General features: G+C 37.6%; 1 protein-coding gene across 6 annotated transcripts in view; it reads right to left on the reverse strand.

The window, feature by feature from the left end:
• The window catches only part of PHF21A (PHD finger protein 21A), a 129,546-nt gene that overhangs the window by 89,203 nt on the left and 20,446 nt on the right, over nucleotides 1-19,897 (reverse strand). For all 6 annotated transcript variants that reach the window (XM_071558443.1, XM_071558440.1, XM_071558444.1 and 3 more), the window contains 3 exons: nucleotides 9,336-9,376; nucleotides 5,489-5,624; nucleotides 947-979 (listed from right to left, as the gene is read on the reverse strand). In XM_071558443.1, coding sequence (XP_071414544.1) covers nucleotides 947-979; nucleotides 5,489-5,542 — 87 coding nt within the window. In that variant the 5' untranslated portion in view covers nucleotides 5,543-5,624; nucleotides 9,336-9,376. The remainder of the gene's footprint in view (nucleotides 1-946; nucleotides 980-5,488; nucleotides 5,625-9,335; nucleotides 9,377-19,897) is intronic.

Below are 19,897 nucleotides of genomic sequence, written 5' to 3' on the forward strand. Positions count from 1 at the left end.
TCAGCAGATATGAACTGAAAGCAAACTGCTTGCAGTCTAATTGTTAGCAGACCTGCCCAGCCAGTAAGAGTACCCAAATCCTATCAGAATAATGAAGTTCTAGAAAAGAGATTTTCCAATACCACCCTACTCCCTGATCAGCCCTGTCTGGGGTCCTGCAATGTGAGAGTTATTAAAAGTTGTCTTCTTACTTCGCTGAGCTCAGAAAAAACACATTCAGAAAAATTGCAGGGCATTTCCTATTGTATGGGGATAGGAGCACTTAATAGCAAGCCCCAAGTGAGCTGCCTTTATCTCTCTACTTAACATTTCAGACTGGTTGAGGACTCCACAGAGTCCACAGCATGCTGGAGTGATTAACTGCTGTACAAGAGAACCCAGTCACCTTACACAGTCACTGGGAGAGGGATGACTCCCAATGCCTATGCAGGGAGTCCAGTTATCCAGCCTCAGTAGCAATGAGACTTCCTAAGGCCAATGTCCACACTTTGGACACTACCGTGCTGGTAAGACACCTAAGACAGGCAATCTGAACCTCCCCTTACACTACATTATTTGAACAAAATTTCTTGGACAGAATATCTTTTCTCTTCTTGTACTGTGAAGCTTCTGATATGCAAAAAAATAAAAAAAGCTATTTCTAATGTTATAAAGAACCGCTTCTAATAGAATCAGAAACTTACTGCACATTTGAACTGCACCATAGTCCACAAGTGTCACTTGATTTAAAACAGCAAGATTATATATGAGGTAAAAGGCTCCATAATGGCAAGAGTTTTGGTTTTGTTTTCACTATCCAACAGTCATTGTTTAAAAACTTGTTCAAAAGGTTTCTTCTAAGCAAGGAAAAACATGATCAAGAAATACCTAAAATTTTCAAGCTTCATGCACTGTTATTTCTTGTATTTTTAAGAGTAAATAATCCCATATAAAAATAAGTAGTTACCTGTGGATCTTGCTTCATTTGGGCAACCAATTTCTAGAAAGAAAACAGATGCAACAATACAATGAAGGCTTCATAACAGATCTTGAGGAAGAGTTTAAAATTCAGTATATTTGAAAAACCTTTGTAAAAGCAAAATACTTAATTTCCAGAATTTCAATAGCAAGGCATGAAGTCCAGTATTATATAATTTCCAAACCCATTCTTATTAATATAGTAAAACAACTGTACTAAGCCATCATTTCTGCTCCTCCTAAACAGCTCTCGAACAAGTGATGCTTTTTAAAGACAATTTAAACCAGCTGGGTAAGATAATCTAATAGCTGTGTCTCCTCTAGAACTGCTGCCTTCTTTGCTTACAGCCACAAGAAGCACAAATCACAGATAACTGCTGCGGGCACAAAAGCTGTTTGTGTATTCAAGAGCAGAATGTTTCAAGTACTGTGGCTCCGCCTGTGTGTTGGCTTGGCTGGTACCAGATGGAAGACCCACATTCAGAAGTATCTTTGCCACTTTTCTCCCTCAAAGAGAGATTGAAATCATTGCAGAAGAGATGCCCTCCACATTCAAGAGAAAGCAGACAGATTGTTACCATTCACCATTCTTCCTCCTTCACTTCCTTTAGGCAGCTGCAGGAGAATGCTGTCTATTGCTAAGCAAGAAAAAAGTTACCAAAGGAAAACAGCACAGAGTGAAGAGACAAGGTAAACCAAAAATTTACTATTTCTTTTTTGGTTAGAGCCACATTTATTCATCACATCACCATGTCCCTTCCACATATGCAAAGAACCACGTAAAGTCTCTACTTTCTTTCCCGTTTACACATCAGAATCAGGAAAAGGAGTGAGAAACAGAAGGACAAAGCAAGCAAGAAAAAGACATGCTCTGTTCCACCTTCATTGATACCACTCAGAGAATTCAGACTGTCAGCTAATTCTTTTTAAACGTTTATTTCCTTTCACATCCTAAAAGCTGTACTAAAAAAAAACCAAACAAAACCGGCACAAAGATATCTTTGCATCAGACCACAGGTTTACCTGCTGCATTTTCTCTCTACGAGCACTCATTAGCAAAAAACCATATGCCTTAGCAGAGTGTCTATGCTGGACAAGCATTGAGCGTTATTTTCCATCTGTCAAAAATTTACATCTCTGATGTCTTCAAAGATTATGTCTTAGGTTTAATAGCTTGTAACACACATTAATCTCATTTATCTGCCTTATTTACTTCTTAAACTCAGGAAAACACTCCAGATTCTGTGACAGTAAGTTTCCAAGTTAAACTAAAGGACTCTTATGTAAAAGGATGACCTCCTTTTTCTTTTGAATCTGTCTCCTTACAATGCAAGCGTGAGGGACTAATACAATTATGGAGAACCAGAGCTGACTTGAGTCAACAGGAGTTGGACTCGATGATCCTTACAGGTCCCTTTCAACTCAGTATTATATGATTCTATGGCTGCTTCTCTATTCAGCTTCTTCCCACATTTTTTCCACATCGCATATTCCCCTATCCATAATCACTTCTTCAGATTAAGAGTCTCCTCATACAAATTGCTCTTGGCACTCTTCCCCATACTTCTCTAGTTTGTCTCTACCATCCAAAGTTTAAAACTGCATGTTTAAAACTCTGGTACTCTGTACTGCAAGAACTTCCTCTGCTAACAGCCAATTCACACTCTGCTATTGCAGCTGTAAAACTGGGCCTGTTTTTCCAAAGTGCATCACTTGGCATTTATCTGAACTGAATATTATTGTTTCGCCATGCTGCCATTCAGCATCACAGGAACACACTTAGCTTATTTTTCAGTGGTGCTTCCTGCCACATTGGAATTTGATAAGCAACAAATCTGTTAGTTTTTATACAAAGTGCTCCTGCAGACAGTCATAAGACAACACAGTCAGTATTGTAAACTGTTCATAAGGTATTGCTAAATTTATGGATAACACAGCATTGCATCATGCAATTATAAGGAAAAAAAATCATCTTTTGCGATGATCTCAAACACGAGTTAAATTTTAGATATTTTAAAACACAGTGATCTTTTTGACATGAAATAAGAGAAAGAAAATGATGTATTAGGTTCTTTCCCCACATCAGTTTAAGGAATCCCAACCCTTCTGTAAGAATAACTAAATATAACTTCTTTAACACCTCTTGTGATCAAACCTATGTAGAGCAAAGTGCTTCAAAATAATCTTAATTAAGTCAACACAGTAGCAGAATTAACTACTTAGATTAGACGCATTTCATCTCAGGACAAGTAATATATGGAAGATATTTGAATATTCAAGTTTTATTACACTGATATAGCAAGTGACCTGGTCAGATCTCATTCAGAGAGGATTCTCTTAACATAGAAATGAAACCAAAAAGTTCTTTTTCTGAAGAACTAAACACTTCCTTTGGGCCCTTACTGGTAGTTTGAGACACACTTCACCAAAGCACCATTATGAAACCTTCAGACTGAGTTCTGGTGAAATGGAACAGGCAGGAAACAGGGAGCTGTCACACAAACAAAACCACAGTCATACCGAGCATCACTTCATACAGCCATGTAAGCAGTCACAGCGACACGCTGCATTGGGAGCAGGAGGCTCTGACCACAGCGCTGAGCTGAACTCCATACGTGCATCACAGACACCTGCCCACCACTTACCGTGGGACAACCAATCGTGCCTGTGTGAGTGTTGCAAGCTTTTTTAGACAGTCCTCAGAAAAAGAAATACTAGGTAAGTAAGAAATGGCAAAAGACACTGCTCCACAAATCCTGAGCAAAAAGAAAGGATACGTTGTATCTCTTTAGGTTATAAAATTCAAAGCTATACAAGAAAGTTCAGGCATTTCATTTGAAGATTTCTTTTTTTCTGTGCCAAAACTAGTTTAATTTTTCATCACTGCCCATTTGACACCAGTTCATAAAAAGTTTACTGAAGCACTCAACATGTTGTTCCAAGTGTTATTTTCCACTGTAAATATATACTTGTTCTAAGCCTTAATTACAGAAATATATGGCATCTTGAATAAAAGAAGACAACTTTCTGATATAATGGTTTTTCTAGTTTCACCAACTAAAACCATATTTAATTAAAGTTTATTTCAGTTCAGAGCTCACTTTTAATGAGGATTGGGCAAAGCTAACGCAAACAGGGTCAAAACAAAATTTAAGCTGTCTAAAAAAAACATTTTTGGACATTTCCCAGTCTTTCTCCCTGTTCAGCATTGTCATTATGAACAGATGCTAAAGATTACTCAAAATTCACAGTCTTAAAATTTTTGGTTAGTTTAGGCATAAAGAGGAATGAAGATACCCACAGGAGGGAAACAATGTTATACAAACACAAGTATGACAAGTGTTCTGATAGCTTTACAGAGTACTTGGAAAAATTACTTACTGGCCTTAGATATTTCTATGTCTGCACCAAAATACCATCGGTAATTTCTGAACTTCCTTACCCCCATAACAAGACTTCATTGTTTGAACGCAAGGGCCTTGGGCGCTTCTGAGGAGAGCAAAATACTCATCTCTAGTTCTGGAAATACATCTTTACTTTTTCAAGTTCTTCTCCCTAGTTGTAAGCTTTATTTTGTTAAGACAGACATAGTTTCATTTTAATAATTCACCTATTTGAGTTCTTGCAATCTGCTCATCATTGCAGCAAGTACTGAACAAGTCGTCAAGAACACTTTTTAGACAAGTCACCAAGTAATATGGAAACACTTTACAAATTTTATATGATGGGTTCAACTGTTCATACACTTTTTCATCCACTGTGTAACAGTTGTGAGTTTCAGATATCTGGAGAGCTCCATGAATACTTGGAGAACGGTTTTTAGAAAAGGAACATTTCAAGCTGGCAGCTACTCCATGTCTACAGCTGTAACAATTTGGTTGCAAGAATTAATATGCATTATGTCCCCTTACATTTGCTAAATTAGGCTTTATTATTATTATTTCTACTGTTTCCTCAGTGGCACTGTAACCAAATGGCAAACTGCACCTCTACTGCCATATAGTATTGGACAGGTTAGCAATAAAAAGACCAACACAAAATTTCCAACCTTAAGCCCTACAACATTTTGGTTATTAAAAATACACAAGTTCAGAAGGTACTAAAGCAGAAGACACTCCAGAAGAGAAGCACCAAACGAAACTATGCAGCACTATATACACTTTGAAGTTCCTCCACCATATTCCTCCATTGCCAACTGAATACTGCAGTTGGCTTCAGAAAATTAGAAAAACCTTCCAGACAGAGGCTGCTGAACACAGAGTTTTCAACATGTTTTTATTACTGCTACAAAATAATTAAAAAAAAATCCCCACCCACAACCTGATATGTAGATTTTTCACATTTGCTAAAAAACAACAGGTGGTGGGGTCAAAATGCAGAATATAAAATTCTAAAGTAGTTTTGAGCTTATAAAACAATTATTACTGTAGTTGTAGTGCTACTGCTTAATGCTCCCATTAGTAGCAATACTGTCAGCAGTACTAGTGCTGCTGCTACTTGAAAGGCTAAAGCAAGAAAGAATGCAAATTACCTGGTGAACCTGAATTTCCACTTTCAGAGCCTCCTGTAGAGTCTGCAGCTCCATTCTCTACCTTCTCCACTTTTTCTAGAAGTGACCCTGCTGATTCCAGTGCCTTTAGTTTCTGCTTGCCTCTTTAACACCAGCCCTACAGAAAAAAAAAGGTTTTGTTTTGGTTTAACAATTTGAAAAAAGGAGATTATAACAGAGAAGGAATTTAATAGTGAACTACATTCAAGAGCAGCTTTCTAGCCTAAATACAGTCAGTCTTTTGAACACAAGACATCTACAGGCTCTACAAAATGCCTTAGAGTCGTTTAGCCAAATTTGTTACTTCCCACATATTCCAAAGTTGACATACTTGTCCCTTATCTTAGTTTGCAGGCAGCTATTTCCTACCAATATCCTACTGCAGTTGCATATTAAATTAGAAAATTTAACTATCGAGAATGTTTTAAAAATCTGTGTAGATGAAAACATATTTTGGAGACTAAAATTCTACAACGCAAACATCAATAAATTGTTAAATTCAATGTACTGAAATAACATACTTTAATGATTCTAGAGAGCTGTTCTTAGATGGGATGGTGTGTACACAGTTTGACAGAACAACAATAATATATTCATAAACTATTGCCTAAAGTTTGTGCTGAGTTACTAATTTCAGTTGAAATCTGTTCTGAAGGAGCATAACATTGATATAAAGCAGCACAAGATTTTTTCAAAATTATTAATTTTTAAATCCTTTTAATCTTGGAATTCTACTTCTAGATCATGAGTTTACCATCTTCACTTGTACTACAAACAAGTTAATCCCCCCAACTTCTGACATAGAAAAGCTTTATCACACATTCTTCTAAAAGCCTCGAAAGTTGGACAAGAGATTTTTTTTCAGAAACACATTAAAATTATCAGCTTCTGAAACATGATTAAGATTCCCATATGCTCAAATCATAGTGGAACCTATGTAAAAACATCTATAAATACATATAAATAAAAGCCATTGGAAAACACGATATAGCAATCCTATCAGTCACTTTTCCATCCAGACATCACAATTCAACAATTTCTGTAGTGTTAAAATAGTTCCTATTTTTTATTTTTTTTTTGCAAATTGCTCACAATTATTGCACAAGTATTGTTGCCAACTCAAGAGGCCTTCATTACAAGACTACAATATTTTCAAAAGGATACTGACAGTTTAGATTGCACACGTAGGCTGTAAAAAGAGAATAATACCCTTAAGTTAGAGAATTTTAATGTAATGCTGTCTCAGTACAGTAAACTGAAGTGCTGGACAAGTTTGTGCACTCCTGAAAATACAAAGGTTGAGAGTGTGTGTTTTGTTTTGTTTATTTAAATGAACCATTTCTCTTTAAAAAAAAATACATTACAAAAAGAGAAGATTATAAAGAGGGTTTAAAAAGCATTATATTTAAAGTCATTCTTTGTCAGTGCTGTGTGCTGATAGCTTAAAGTTACTTATTTAAATAACAAAGGCCTGATCAGACTTTCTAGCCAACACATAAAATGACCTGCTGCAAGGGCCTCTTCCCCATTTGACACAGAGCAGTGAGAACAGCTGCCTTTGCAGCACCACTCTCTATAAAACTGTAATTTGCGTTAAGGGATACATGGAAATTACACACAGTTCCCTGACCTATTATCACAAACAGTAGTGAGGAATCCCAGCTTATACCTCCACTCACTGAGAAGAGCAACACTAGCATGCTTTAAGTCCTATCACTGCAGGTTCAAAAGAAACGATGCTTCAAAAAGCCATGTGGGAGACTGGTAAAACTGGAACCCACTGCAGAGGCAAAGTCCTTCACAGGCCTTAGAAATTCAGTTTTGGGGTAAAGATACCGGCGGGTATGGCCAGTTTCTTTCTCAGTGTCTTCAACAAAGGAGAAGGCACACATGATGAACAGCTTGTATCACTCCTTCACTACATGCCAGCTTTAAAGTTAAATGCAGAACAGCGGAAGAGACAGTTATCTCAAATGAGAATATAAATAATATCTATCATTTTAATACAGGTAGCTGTAAAGTCCAATAGTAGTTCATGGCAAAAATGACATGGTACTTCCATAAAAAAAAATACATTGAGCAATTACTATCAATGTACAACTTAATCTGACAGACAGAAATTAAAGTATTGATGGTACATAAAAGTTAATCCAAGCTAATTGCAACTATGCCTTGAACAGCTAGAACAACTTCTCAAAATTACTTTTCAAGAGGTTAAAAAAGAAGTGACACTGCTTTGCAGGAACAAGTGGTTGCTCAGCCTAGTGAAGTTTATAGGGGTATACACATGAAGAAATGTATTTCACTTAAAAGTTTGGTAAAGTTGCCAAATTGTGAGTATGAAATATAGACAGTTGTTTCCATTTAGAAGATGCACTTACAGCTTCCCTTTCCAAACAAGAATAACTATCCAAAGTCACCACTGTCCAGAATTCCTGGAAACTGTCCTACACACTGACACAATGCTAAACAACCAGTATAAAAAAAAAGTGATCATTCCTTACATCCTAGACTGTATTTTTTCTGGTTTACATAGAATAACATCTAGAAATATCTCTCGGGGCATCTGGTTAAATATTGCTCATAATTCCTTTGAAAGGAGGGACAGAACTACATAAGCAAGTGGCGACACATTTTTTTAGTGCAAAATTCTTCAGTATATTTGAAATCTTATTCTTTTAGACTGAACTTAAAGGGAAGATTTAAAAATTTAAGTCCAGTGGCATTATAAACTACCTACAATACCACATTCAAAGAGGTATAAAACATAGTTCATCATAAAACATAGTGCATTTTCCACTTTAAGCTTATGACAGTGGAATTATTTTAATTAAAAAGCTTGTAGATGACTGAAATTGCATGGATGGGATGGTCTGCAAAAATCCTTCATCCCTTTCGTTTTTACAGGACAAAATGCAAATACTTGGTTCCATGCCAGAACCAGTGATTTCCAAAAGGAAAGCACAAGACTGACAAGTACCTGCATCTCTTGTACATCCAGACGTACTTCCAAGTTTCAGGCAGAAAGAACACTGAGAGCAAGAGGTAGATTTGCCATTTTTTTATGGATTTCAACAACTGGAGGCAGCAGTCCTCCTTTCAATTTCTTGCTGGCATTCATTTGTTCCAATAATCACTTATTTCTTAAGTGGTTGCTTCAAGACTTAAACACACTTAGATCTAAGTACCCCAATGCACTGCACTGGGTAGGACACATTTATAGACTATTTCAATATTCAGAGACTGAATGAAACCTTAAGCTCTACAATAAACACGTAAGTGCATTCACACTTCTCTGTTATCTCAATGAAAAACAATCCACACCAGAACCACTAAATTATCACAATGCTATTTAAAGTATGGCTCTTTTGGAAGCTACACTAGAAACACAGCTGACAAGGTACACAGAATTATATAAACAAAGGCAGAGCACACACAAAAGCCACTAATGTCTTCTCTGTGTATGGAAGGTCTCCAAATAACTTACAATTTTAGAGAAGCCTTTCTGCACCAAAATTCCCTTCAAATCAATCTGGGTTTCACATTACACAGGAAAAAAAAAACCTTAACATTATTATTTTTGAGTAGATGAATTTAAATGTCCATTGTACTTGCAGACCCTTGGGCCCAAATATCAGTCCTACACAGATTTTATTTATAAGACTGGGGCTTCCATCAGTAGCATTTACTTTTTAAGATTTAATTTCTGAATACAAGAATAGATAGGATTTCAGTTTCAGTAAGCATCAACTTCTCCAGAAATGGATGCCAGCTCTTCATATCATCTATTCTTAGGTAAGCCATTTTAGCACTGGGAAGAAGTACTTACCAGTTTTCAGTAACTTATCCTTTTCAGCTCTCCACTCCCTCCTAGAAAAGAAAAACAACAACAGAGAAAAAGATAATTACAAACATTTTAACTACAGTTTGAAACAGGAAAAGAAATTGAAATATTTGGAAAGTTGTAGGGGAAAGGGTTGTTGGTGTTTTAGGAGGGGTTTTTTGTTTGGTTTCCCTGGGGGCATTGGCATTTTTTTTAAAAGCTGAAGCTAACTATAAAACATCACTTGGAAAGAAAATCTGTTTGACACGGTAGGGAAAACCAAAGAGACTTACAAGTCTAATCTGGATTAAAATACAAACTATTATTGTCATTAGGGAAAGAAAAGATTATAGATACAAGATTTTCTAGTCCTGTACTAGACCAGTGTCTCTCCTTTGTGGAGGAAATACCTTCACTTCATCACATTATTAAGATCTGGATCACAAGCCTGGTCAGTTGCCACAGCTAAACACATGATTACCCAATGTAGACATTTGCTCACCACCTCTGCTAGAGGTTATACCACAGAACAAAGGTGATGGAGCAGGTTGTCAGTCACTGCAACTCTACAGTCACTACAACAGTCACCTCAGCACAGTCACTACAACTCAAATCCAAGAGTACCAAAGTGAACTGAAATCATCAGCCGTTTAAGCCAATACAGTAGGTCATGAAGTGTGGAGGCTGAGACAATACAATGCCCCTTACGCTGCCTGGGGCACAGGGAGAATATTTAGAAGCATAGCAAGGTAATACCTCTTAAATCATCCTCATATGAATCATAAAAACTCATGAGTCAGAGTTCTAACAAGATAGTTACAATATAAATGATAACTCTATGCTCAATTAATTTGCCTGATGCTATTAAAAAGCCTCCAAAATACTCCCAATTTTCTAGTAAAATACTAGAATATTAGCATATTTTAAGCTTCAACTGCACAGCTAATAAGACCTTTGCAGATGTGTTTTTATCCACACACAAGTCATCACAGGACTGAAGTTTAAGCCCCAGCCTTATAAAAAGATATAGCAGAAGGAAAGTCACATCTCTCACTCATTGGAGACCAGCACAAGTGGAAGAGTTTCCATTTACTAACCCGCAGAACTGGGTGCTGATGAACACCGAGAACAGAAAACAGGAAGCCTAGTGATGGCAGAAGCTGTATTGTCAGACTCCTAGTCTCAAATTCTATTGTGGATTTTGAACAGTAAAATATTACAAAAGATTTTCATTTTAGAGCAATTTCAGGTTAGTTGAAATAATATCCAACTGCTAACATGTTAAGTTATAATCTTGGCAGTATGGACTGATTTGAGGTTACATTTACTCTGGATGCTACAGAATTTGAAATATCCGCATTGTCAAGGGTGCTGAAGTGACAGGTATGATTCCCAAACTCTAGTCCTTTCTTTTTGATACTAAACTCATCCTTGTCACCTCTACATCCCACGATCAATCAGCTATTTGATTGGTCCAAAAATCTACAGATTAAGCTCTTTCATTATGGAATCACTAACTGTCCCTCTTCAACAAGCAACTACATGTCCACGTTATTAATAAAAAAAGTTATTTAAAAAACCCCTCGCTGCTGTAGATGACTGACTTCGGAAAGCTAAACAAAACAGTTGGCACTACACATCTGCAAATGCAGTCTTAGAATAAACAAGGATGATTTCTATTTAAAAAAGAAAAATACCAATTTACTTGTAGCACAAGTACGTGCACACTGACAAGACAGCTGTCACTTAAAAATAACAGCAACTGTTCCTTCCTTCCTTTTCCCTCGCCTCCATAGCAGGACCTCAGCTTCATCAGGCTGGAAAAAAGGTGTACAGTCACAAACCTTCAGACTGCATTTAACCACTCCGAAGGGCTGCAACCCCAGGCTGAGAATCCAGGGGCTCCCAAGGACAAAGTTAGGAACACCAGGAATTTAAATGTGACTATCTGAGTGAATTACTGTGTTGCCTTGAAGAAGTCACTTACAGAGGACCCAGACAGGGAATGACAATACATTTGCATCCTCTTCTGTACATAATTTACTACAGGCTTTTTCTTAAGAGTTTAGAACAGGCTAATGTTTGAAAGTCAAACCTTTGGCAATACAAAATACCTTAATTCTGCCCTCCTGTGAGTGTAGTATTTTTACTGATATCTCTGCCTCATTTAGTAGAGAGGATAAGCTTAAAGAATAAAGCAACAGTTAAATATTTCTTTTCATTCTGAGCTTTTCAGTTTGCATGCTTTTTTAAATGCAACATCTAAGCCCTACAACAAATAATTGGTTTCTTCATAAGCAGCACAGTAATGAGAGACACAGGAAGACTTGTGCCTGATACAGGCAAGTTTCCTTAGACAAAGGAATGATGAACACACACCCACAACTGGCAACTCCAAGCACCTTAGACTTAAGTTTTCAACTGCCCTTAACGTTTTTGTAGTAGAGAACAGCATATCACCAACTAAATCTGTAGCTTTGGTTCTTAATTCTCTGCATTTGTGGATATTGGGAAACAACACGGAAACAGTATTAATGAAAAAGGTAGCACAGAAAGTCTGCTCTACAGATGAAATTATTTCTTGTTCACAGCAAGAGGACATACAGAAATTCACACTGCCTCTCTCTTCTCTCTTATTAAAACACATTAGAAAGTTAAGATCAGACAGCTCACAATTCCTAATATCTATAGGGAAGTCTGAAGAGTTTAGCATTATGCAGGGGTTCCTAACAAAAACTTCAACAGCTGAAATGCATCACCAAATCTCAGCTATGCAATGTACCGAGGTAACCTTTTGAAAATTCTAGAAATATGTGCTGTAAACTGTCCGAGGTTGGAGTCTGCAAGGTCAATAACTGATATTCTGCAATATTTGGGTGTTTTTTAAACCCCAGGTCTCAGAGTAATATTAAGAGCACTGCCTTCTTCTCAAAATATCTGTATGATCTGTGATCTGAAGAAAAGCTTGAGCAATGCTTACCTATGTTTACCACAAGCCAAAACCAAAAATCAATTAAAATACGTATTAACCAAATACAACACCAAAGTTTCAGAAACGTATTTTTGTTAGCAAGATTGATTGTTGAGAATCCGATGTTAATACCACTAATAGTAATGGTAATATTACTAACAGGAAACAGTTTGATATATGCACACACTGCATGTCCAACCCAGACCCCAAAAAAGGCTCTTAACCTTTCAAAGGATTCTGTAAGACTTACATAAGTAAAAAAAAACACCATTACCAACACAAACATATTCTGCAGATCAACTTCAAGCTTTTTGTTGAAGTCTGCAAATAAGGAGAAAAGTTACTCATTTCATGGGGCTGTTACAAAAACCAAGATCTCAAAATTCCTATGTTTAAGGCTTGGCAGCCCCTGAGGACATCAGAAGAAGACACAGTGATGAAAACATTTTAGCATTCACCACCTGAAGGTTTAAGACTATTTAAATGCTAATTATCTGTATATTAAGATGTCTGGTTATAACTTATTATTACCTTTAAATTATACAATAAAGCCTATGCTACTGTAATCAGAGACTTGTTTGGAAAAAAGGGAAAAATTAAATGTCATGTTTAGACATTTTTTCTTAGCATTTTTCCTAACTCTAGAAGCTAGCACAGGTTTACTGTCAGACCATGGAACTTTATACATTCATATCATGTTACAATATTTATGTATTTTTTACTTTTTGCCATTAGGACCTTGGCCTTGCTTAGTGCACAGGATTAACTCAGACAAAAAAAGGACTACCTACTCTGCACAGGCAATTGTGAGCCTGATATCCTTTCACATTTCAGAGCATTGCTTGACAATATTAAGGGTAAAGCATTAATTTTAAAAAAAAAATTTAAATACACTACACACGGAAGGTATTCTAAGTTTTTTCTCTGGACTTTTGTTTTACGATGTGAACTCCTCAAAGCAACAGCTCTCCTTCCTCCATTTGAAAGACACTCTGTATATAGAGAGCACTCTATCAGTATCTTTTAGAAAAACAAATCATAGCAATTACTTGACTGTGATTTTCCAGTCAAAAATGAAACCACTCATATTCCTTAACAGGACTGGATTTCTGCAGTCTTAAGAAAAAGACCAAACACAGTTCAGATGGGGGTATTTCAAATCACTTTACTATAGGGCTCGTATTTCAGTGACCATCGTTAGCAGTACCTGTGCTGTTGTTTCTGTGGTTAAAAACAAGCTTTCCATGTGGCAGGGCACAGAATCTGATCTTCCTGTTGTGCTGCAGCTGGGAGAACTCCCAGACAGCCCCAGCAACACATCAGGCAGGCAGTGAAGGGGCAAACAGGACTGCCCAAGGTAAGTGACTCAATTACACTCCAGTGTACCAGCCATGCCCTCCAGTTTGTCGTCTGCGTAACTCCTTTTTAACTGCACTCTCTTCCTCTTCCCCTATCCCCACACAATCCTGGTATGCTACTCCCACCAAGGAGTCATGAAGGAGCCTGGATTTTCTACTTATGCATGCAGACAACTTACGGGATTCAAACTACAACCTTAATTCTGCCCCAAAGTTGCTTTGGCTGCTACAATTACCCCAGAAACAAATGAAATTTGGAGTTTAAGACACCAAAGCTAATTTCACTGGGGGACAGACTGCTTCACCTTCTCTGAAACACTTTATAAAACCCTCCAACCAAGTTTAAATAGCAGTGTGTGACACCATCATTTGCTGAAGAAGTGCTGTATTTAACATACAGAAAATGAGCTAAAAGACTCATTACAGTTTACAAGACTACCCCTAGTGTAAAGATAAAACCACTGCACAGTCTAATTTTTAAAATATCAGCCAAAACTTGTCATGGCATCAAACACACAAACAGAGGAAGATTACCTTCTCAGCTCTGCTTGTCCTATGACTACAGCTCTGTTGGGCATTAGTAACTCTTCCTGAATACAATCTTTCCTGGCATCCAGGTGGTGAGATGGGGGATGAGATCACACTCTCCAACAAAATTATATACCACATTTGGCCTAGTGGAAAGTTAGCATAAATATGTTTTAAAATCTCTGGATTGTCTCTCTCACCTCAGCAGATTCAAGATACGTGGCTTTGCACTTTTTACCCACGCACAAAACCCTCTTCTTTGTACAGTCATAGCATATTTCTTGAATCAGAGAAGCCTCTCTAGACTATGACTATTAGTAAGTCTGGCAGAAATTCTTCCTGACTTGGTACCAAGGGCTCAGTGTATTCCCCATCTGATCTGACACTCATAAAATCACCAGCAGTAAAATCCTCTTTGTACCCAGAAACCAGTGCACAGGGATGTTTTACAGCATTGTTGCCTTCTGAAATTCTAGTACTGCAAACAGAGAAATAGGAAGAACACCACTAAGCCTCACTTTGCTCAGCGAGCTACTATTCACCAGTTTTTAGAAAAATACAAAATCATCTTCTATGAAGAGTGGCTAAATTCTTGCTCAGATAAAAAAGTTGCATGACCTGAACTTCTATTTCAGTGAATTATTTTGTTATTTAGAAGGCTTGTTGATCTATATACACACTAAGAGAACCTCTACTCCTAATTATGTATGTAAGTTTATGGTTTACTAACAGTACAACAGCAAAGTTTCATATTTGAAGCAGGGAACTCAAGAATTCTTTGCAAAATTAAAATGATGTAAAGATATAAATCAGTTAAAGTCAGTTTGGTACGTGTTTCTAAACTTTTTTTTGCTGCTTTACTCCACATTCCATAGAATTGCTGGAAATGGTTGTTTGGGGTTTGGAGGGGGGAATGTTTGGGTTTTCTTTAGAAAACATTACTTATCAATTAAACTTCAAAAATATGTCAGTTAATCTGTTAACTCTTAAAACTAGAATTTTTCTTTTTTAATTATTTTCAACTAATTTACATAGTACACTTACTGCTGGGAGGGAAACAAAGATGGAAGGTAAATGGAAAACAGAAAAAGCTGTCCCCTCCTTGCTGTAGTAGCCCACTGTTTGGACGCAAAATTTATAAGAAAAGCAAAGGGAAGCTATTCAAAGATTGGTGTTTCACTGCATTTCATTAAATAGTGTGACTAGCTAAATCAGTTCATTGACCTCTACTGTTCTTAAGGTATGTAAACTTCTCATTCCAGTCACTGAGACGTTGCTGCTTTCCTTTCAAACTTCAGAGACAGAGGACTACTTGGGGAAAAGGAAGGGAGAAGGAGTTGCGAGGAAGAAGACACACACAGTAAATCCTAATAATTGATTTAATAACTAAAGATGCAAGGAACAAGAAACAGTTAAGAAATCTGTACCCCAGTACCAATTAAAGTAATTTTCCTCCTCAAATTCCATTAAGAATGGAGGGACTTCTGGTTTTATTCTTTTAAACACATGAAATTTCTTAGATGCCAAACCCTTTTTCCCCTTCTAGCAACCCACTTTATATGTTGGAAAGACCTGGCTTGTGGGAACGACCCATTAGTGAGGCAGAAGTGCTTTAAGAGTTTTGGGAAGAGGTCCCAAGCACCAAAGGAGGATCTGGGTGGTGCTGTAAGACCGCAGGCATGAAATGCCAAACCAGAGGTACCTCTGACTATCACCGAAGTGCAGCAGCACTTCCAGTGGGGAGAACACCAGGTATGTGCACAGTCCCTGCTTGTACAGACTATTTTTTGCATTTTATCTGCGAGAGATGTTCGGAGGACAAAAAAGGTCTCAGAACAACAGCCAGTACTTGAAGCACGCAGCAGTGACGTTCAAGGGCAGGAGGGCCTTCCTTCCATTTGCACAGGGCAGGAGGGGAGCGCTGTTCCCGCCCTGGGCCAGCAGGGGGAAATGCCAAACGAGTGGAAAAAAATTAAAGGAGAAAACACTCCAGATGAAGAATAATATTAAACAAACCAAATCAATCACACACACACGTAACCTCAGTAGATATGAAAGGGAAATTCTGCTCCTGGAGAGGGGAGCAGGATAAATGAAGCATACACGACTCAAAGCACTCTTGCAGGCTCCAGAGAGGAAACAGTAAAAGTGCCAGTCCAAAACAAAAGCCGGCAAAAGCAAACTTTCAGTTTCATGGTAGCACAGACTGACTGCAAATCAACTGTTTCCTTAAATCTAGATCTTCAATGTAAAGCAAAGTACTGAGACTATACAACTGAGAGAACTAAGCTGAAAGAATATGAATTTTTAAAGGAGTATCCAACACGAATGCAGGAACTAATTTATTTAAAATGAACACATATATTCCAGAAAATCATTCTGCCTTACAGAAGACTTTATGTTACGTTTATACAGAATCCTGTCTGGACTTTTTTGTCTGAAGATATTTCAGAGCAGTTGGGCTCTGATTAGAGACCCTGTTTGTCCTTCTAGCTAATAAATATTATCTGTACACCATTTTCATGCTTACAAAGTAGAGTGAAAAACTACTTAAAGGGAGTATCAGTTAGGTGAATAAATCCATGCTCAACATTTTGATGAAAGACAACTTGCACACAATAAACAGGAAACAGAAACAAATCCACAATGCATTTTAAACTTAAGAAATCAAAAAGCAAAATGTGATAATTTGTTAAACAAAGGAATGTAACATGCTTTTACAATGAAGAAAAAAGACAAGCCCTGCAATCACAAGGACTTTCTGTTTCAAATATCAATGGCTAAGAATCACGAGGAGCAGCACCAAGATTTTCAGTGACACATTTAGGGAGATTAGCTACACAAGCTTCTGGTAATGTTACCACAAATATCAGACAGAAGTCAGGTACACATGTAGTAACAAACAAACATATAAAATGCAGATGAATTGTCATAAGTGATTGATTATACAGGAGGGCACCTTACAACACCAGTTCTGTATTTACGAAGCTCTTTCAAAATCAGATGCTGTACTTTCAGTAAAGCTCAGGTCTCAACATGTCCATGAAACCTGCACAAGGAGAGATCAAGAGACTTACATGAAGCCCAGTTCTGCTCAGTTTATAGTTCTATGTCCTGTTTCCTCACTGTCATTTAATTTACCCTGCAGCTGGAACACTCCCACAGGCAGCTAACCCACCTGACCCAGGCACTCTAAGTTCTCTTCCAGCTGTAAGGTCCTACCACAAGCAGTCCTTGCTTTTTCTGGAGTGGATGGTGGGTGAGGGAGTATCATAACTCACCACAAAGTTGAAGTAAATTCATGGATTGGTCAAGGGAACATCAAGTCCAAGCTTAAGAATTAGAAGCACTGTGCTAGCAGCAGAAGGGAGACTTTCTTCCTTCAGCAGTCATTGAGTTCCAGTGGGCTATACTGAGTACAAGTCTGAGCACTTTGCTGATTCTTTTCAACTAAAGCCATCATCAAGAAGTGATCTTTGGCTTTCCCCACCCAGCCAGAAGACCGGCTTGTGAGTTATGCTTTCAGTGACAGTCACATAGACACATCTTTTCTATTTTGAAACCAGAAGACCTCCAGAAAAATACAAGCAAATACAAGCACCTGAGTTTGGCAGTCATCTGAATTCTGTATGTTGTTTGTTACTCAGACAGAAGAGAAATCACTGTTATTTTCTGTCTGTCCTCATTGTGGCACAGGCATTCTTCAAACACTAAAATTAAACCAACTTATTCTGGTTTTGCAGTGGGTCAGCTTTCATGCCAGTATATTGGAACAAATACTTGTCTACACTTTCTGACAGTTCTTACAAGAAACTGGACTCTTTAATTATTTTAGCACACATAATAAACCATTTAATGTACATAAAGTGCAGCAGCATAAACTTGAAAATTAGCTGGTTATGTACATTCTTGTGTTCTGTATTTTATGATACTGAAGAATATTTACAAGAATAGAGGAGTCCATTTTATCTTATGCGGAGCTTCTGTTTGAACAGGAGGCGAGATGGCTCAAAACCAGAAACTACATGTAACTTCTTGCCTTTACATCACTACAGATCACTTCCTTTAATATGTGAGGCTTCTAAATAATTGCCAGAAGACAATATGGAAATGATTTGTTAGTGAACAGATGTTCACACAACAAAAGTATCAAAAGAACAATTTTTTTTCTTAGTCTGTCTTCAGATTTTATGAACAAGATGAAAAAGGTAATGCTTCTTACCTGCTAGAAGTGATTTTTTTTTCTAGAAAGAATACTGGCAATTTAATTTCACAAAGTTCTATGTAAAACAGCCTCAGATTCCTGTTGATTCTTCTGGGTGCTCTGAATTCCATAAAAGGCAGCTAGGACCCTCTGCTGCTACCAGACAGGTATCACATTTCCCTCTCTTGACTACAACGCCCGTTCTAAGTACAACCTACTAACATTTAGTAAAAAACATTCTCATTCTACATTTGAATTTAATTTGCTTTTTAGGAAAAATTATTTCAATTTCACCAGCTATTAGTTCATTAAACCATGTTGTCATTTTGGCATTCCTGAGCACAGAAAAAAAAAACAAAAACCAAACCAGTTTAAGACTGTCTAAAAAATAGTATTCCCTGTGTATAGATTAATTAGATAATAAGGATTTTCATGAGCTTCTAGTTTCGTGTACTGATAAAGTATAATAGAGCACAAAGGTATAAACATGTTTTATGCAAATGCTAAATAAAAAGGCAGTAAATACAATTAGGTAAAACATGCCTGTTTCAAACCCTGAACTAAACAGAATACTGAAAGCTCCTTTCTCCCTTCATCCCAAAATAAAGGTGTGAGCGAGAAGGGATTTCATTACATTCTTAGAACTGTTATAAGTGAAGTCAAACGCAGCCACTCGCACTTGGCATGCAGGCTGTACACAATCCCAAGTACGTCACACCGAGAAAACACCCTTGCTGAGCTACCTGCCTTCCCCAGGCCTCCAACGCGCTGTCGCCAGGCCTAAATCAGGTAGGCTCTGCGTGCAGAGCTGCTGCACAGGAGCAGCCACCCCATTGCGCTTGGATTAACCACCAGATCATTCCAGCATCAGCGTTTTCTCTCTGCTTCCTTTAGCTGTAATGTCTGTATTTAAAAAGACAACGGCATCACAATTTACTGTTAAAGATTTGGCCCTATTTTTTTCCCTTCTTTACTACACCAGCTGCCCTGCAGCTTCTGAGCCATTGTCGGCTGGTTTTTTATCCCTTGAACGCAACAGGACTCGGTCCACCCGGCTGCATCACTGTGTCACAGCGTACCAGTAAGGGGGGAAAACCCTCCTCTCTTGCCTGCTTCCTTCTGGGCACTGTGAATATTCAGATTACTCCATTCTCTCAACAGATACACAAGTCCAACACTACTGAATATTCACACATTTCTCTCTTTCAACCCAAATTCCTTACTTCTCTGTTTATTTTCCTACAAAGCTATTAAATACAAGTGACATTAAGCAGTGGCCCAAGTATCTCAAGTGTTCTCTCATCGATAATCTGATTTTTCTGCCAGGGTAGTCCCATCCTGACAACTACTTTGAGCCTTTTACTTTATCTAATTCAGCCTTTTCCTGCTCTTAGGATTTCTAATCCGCCTGTACCTTTGCAACACTCAGATGCTGGACAAAAAAGGAGTTTTGTCTCTATACCTTATGAACATTCTCATCCAGGCTAATAACACTGAGGTAAAACCC

Source organism: Pithys albifrons, chromosome 6 (assembly GCF_047495875.1).
Source record: "Pithys albifrons albifrons isolate INPA30051 chromosome 6, PitAlb_v1, whole genome shotgun sequence".
Lineage (NCBI taxonomy): Eukaryota > Metazoa > Chordata > Aves > Passeriformes > Thamnophilidae > Pithys > Pithys albifrons.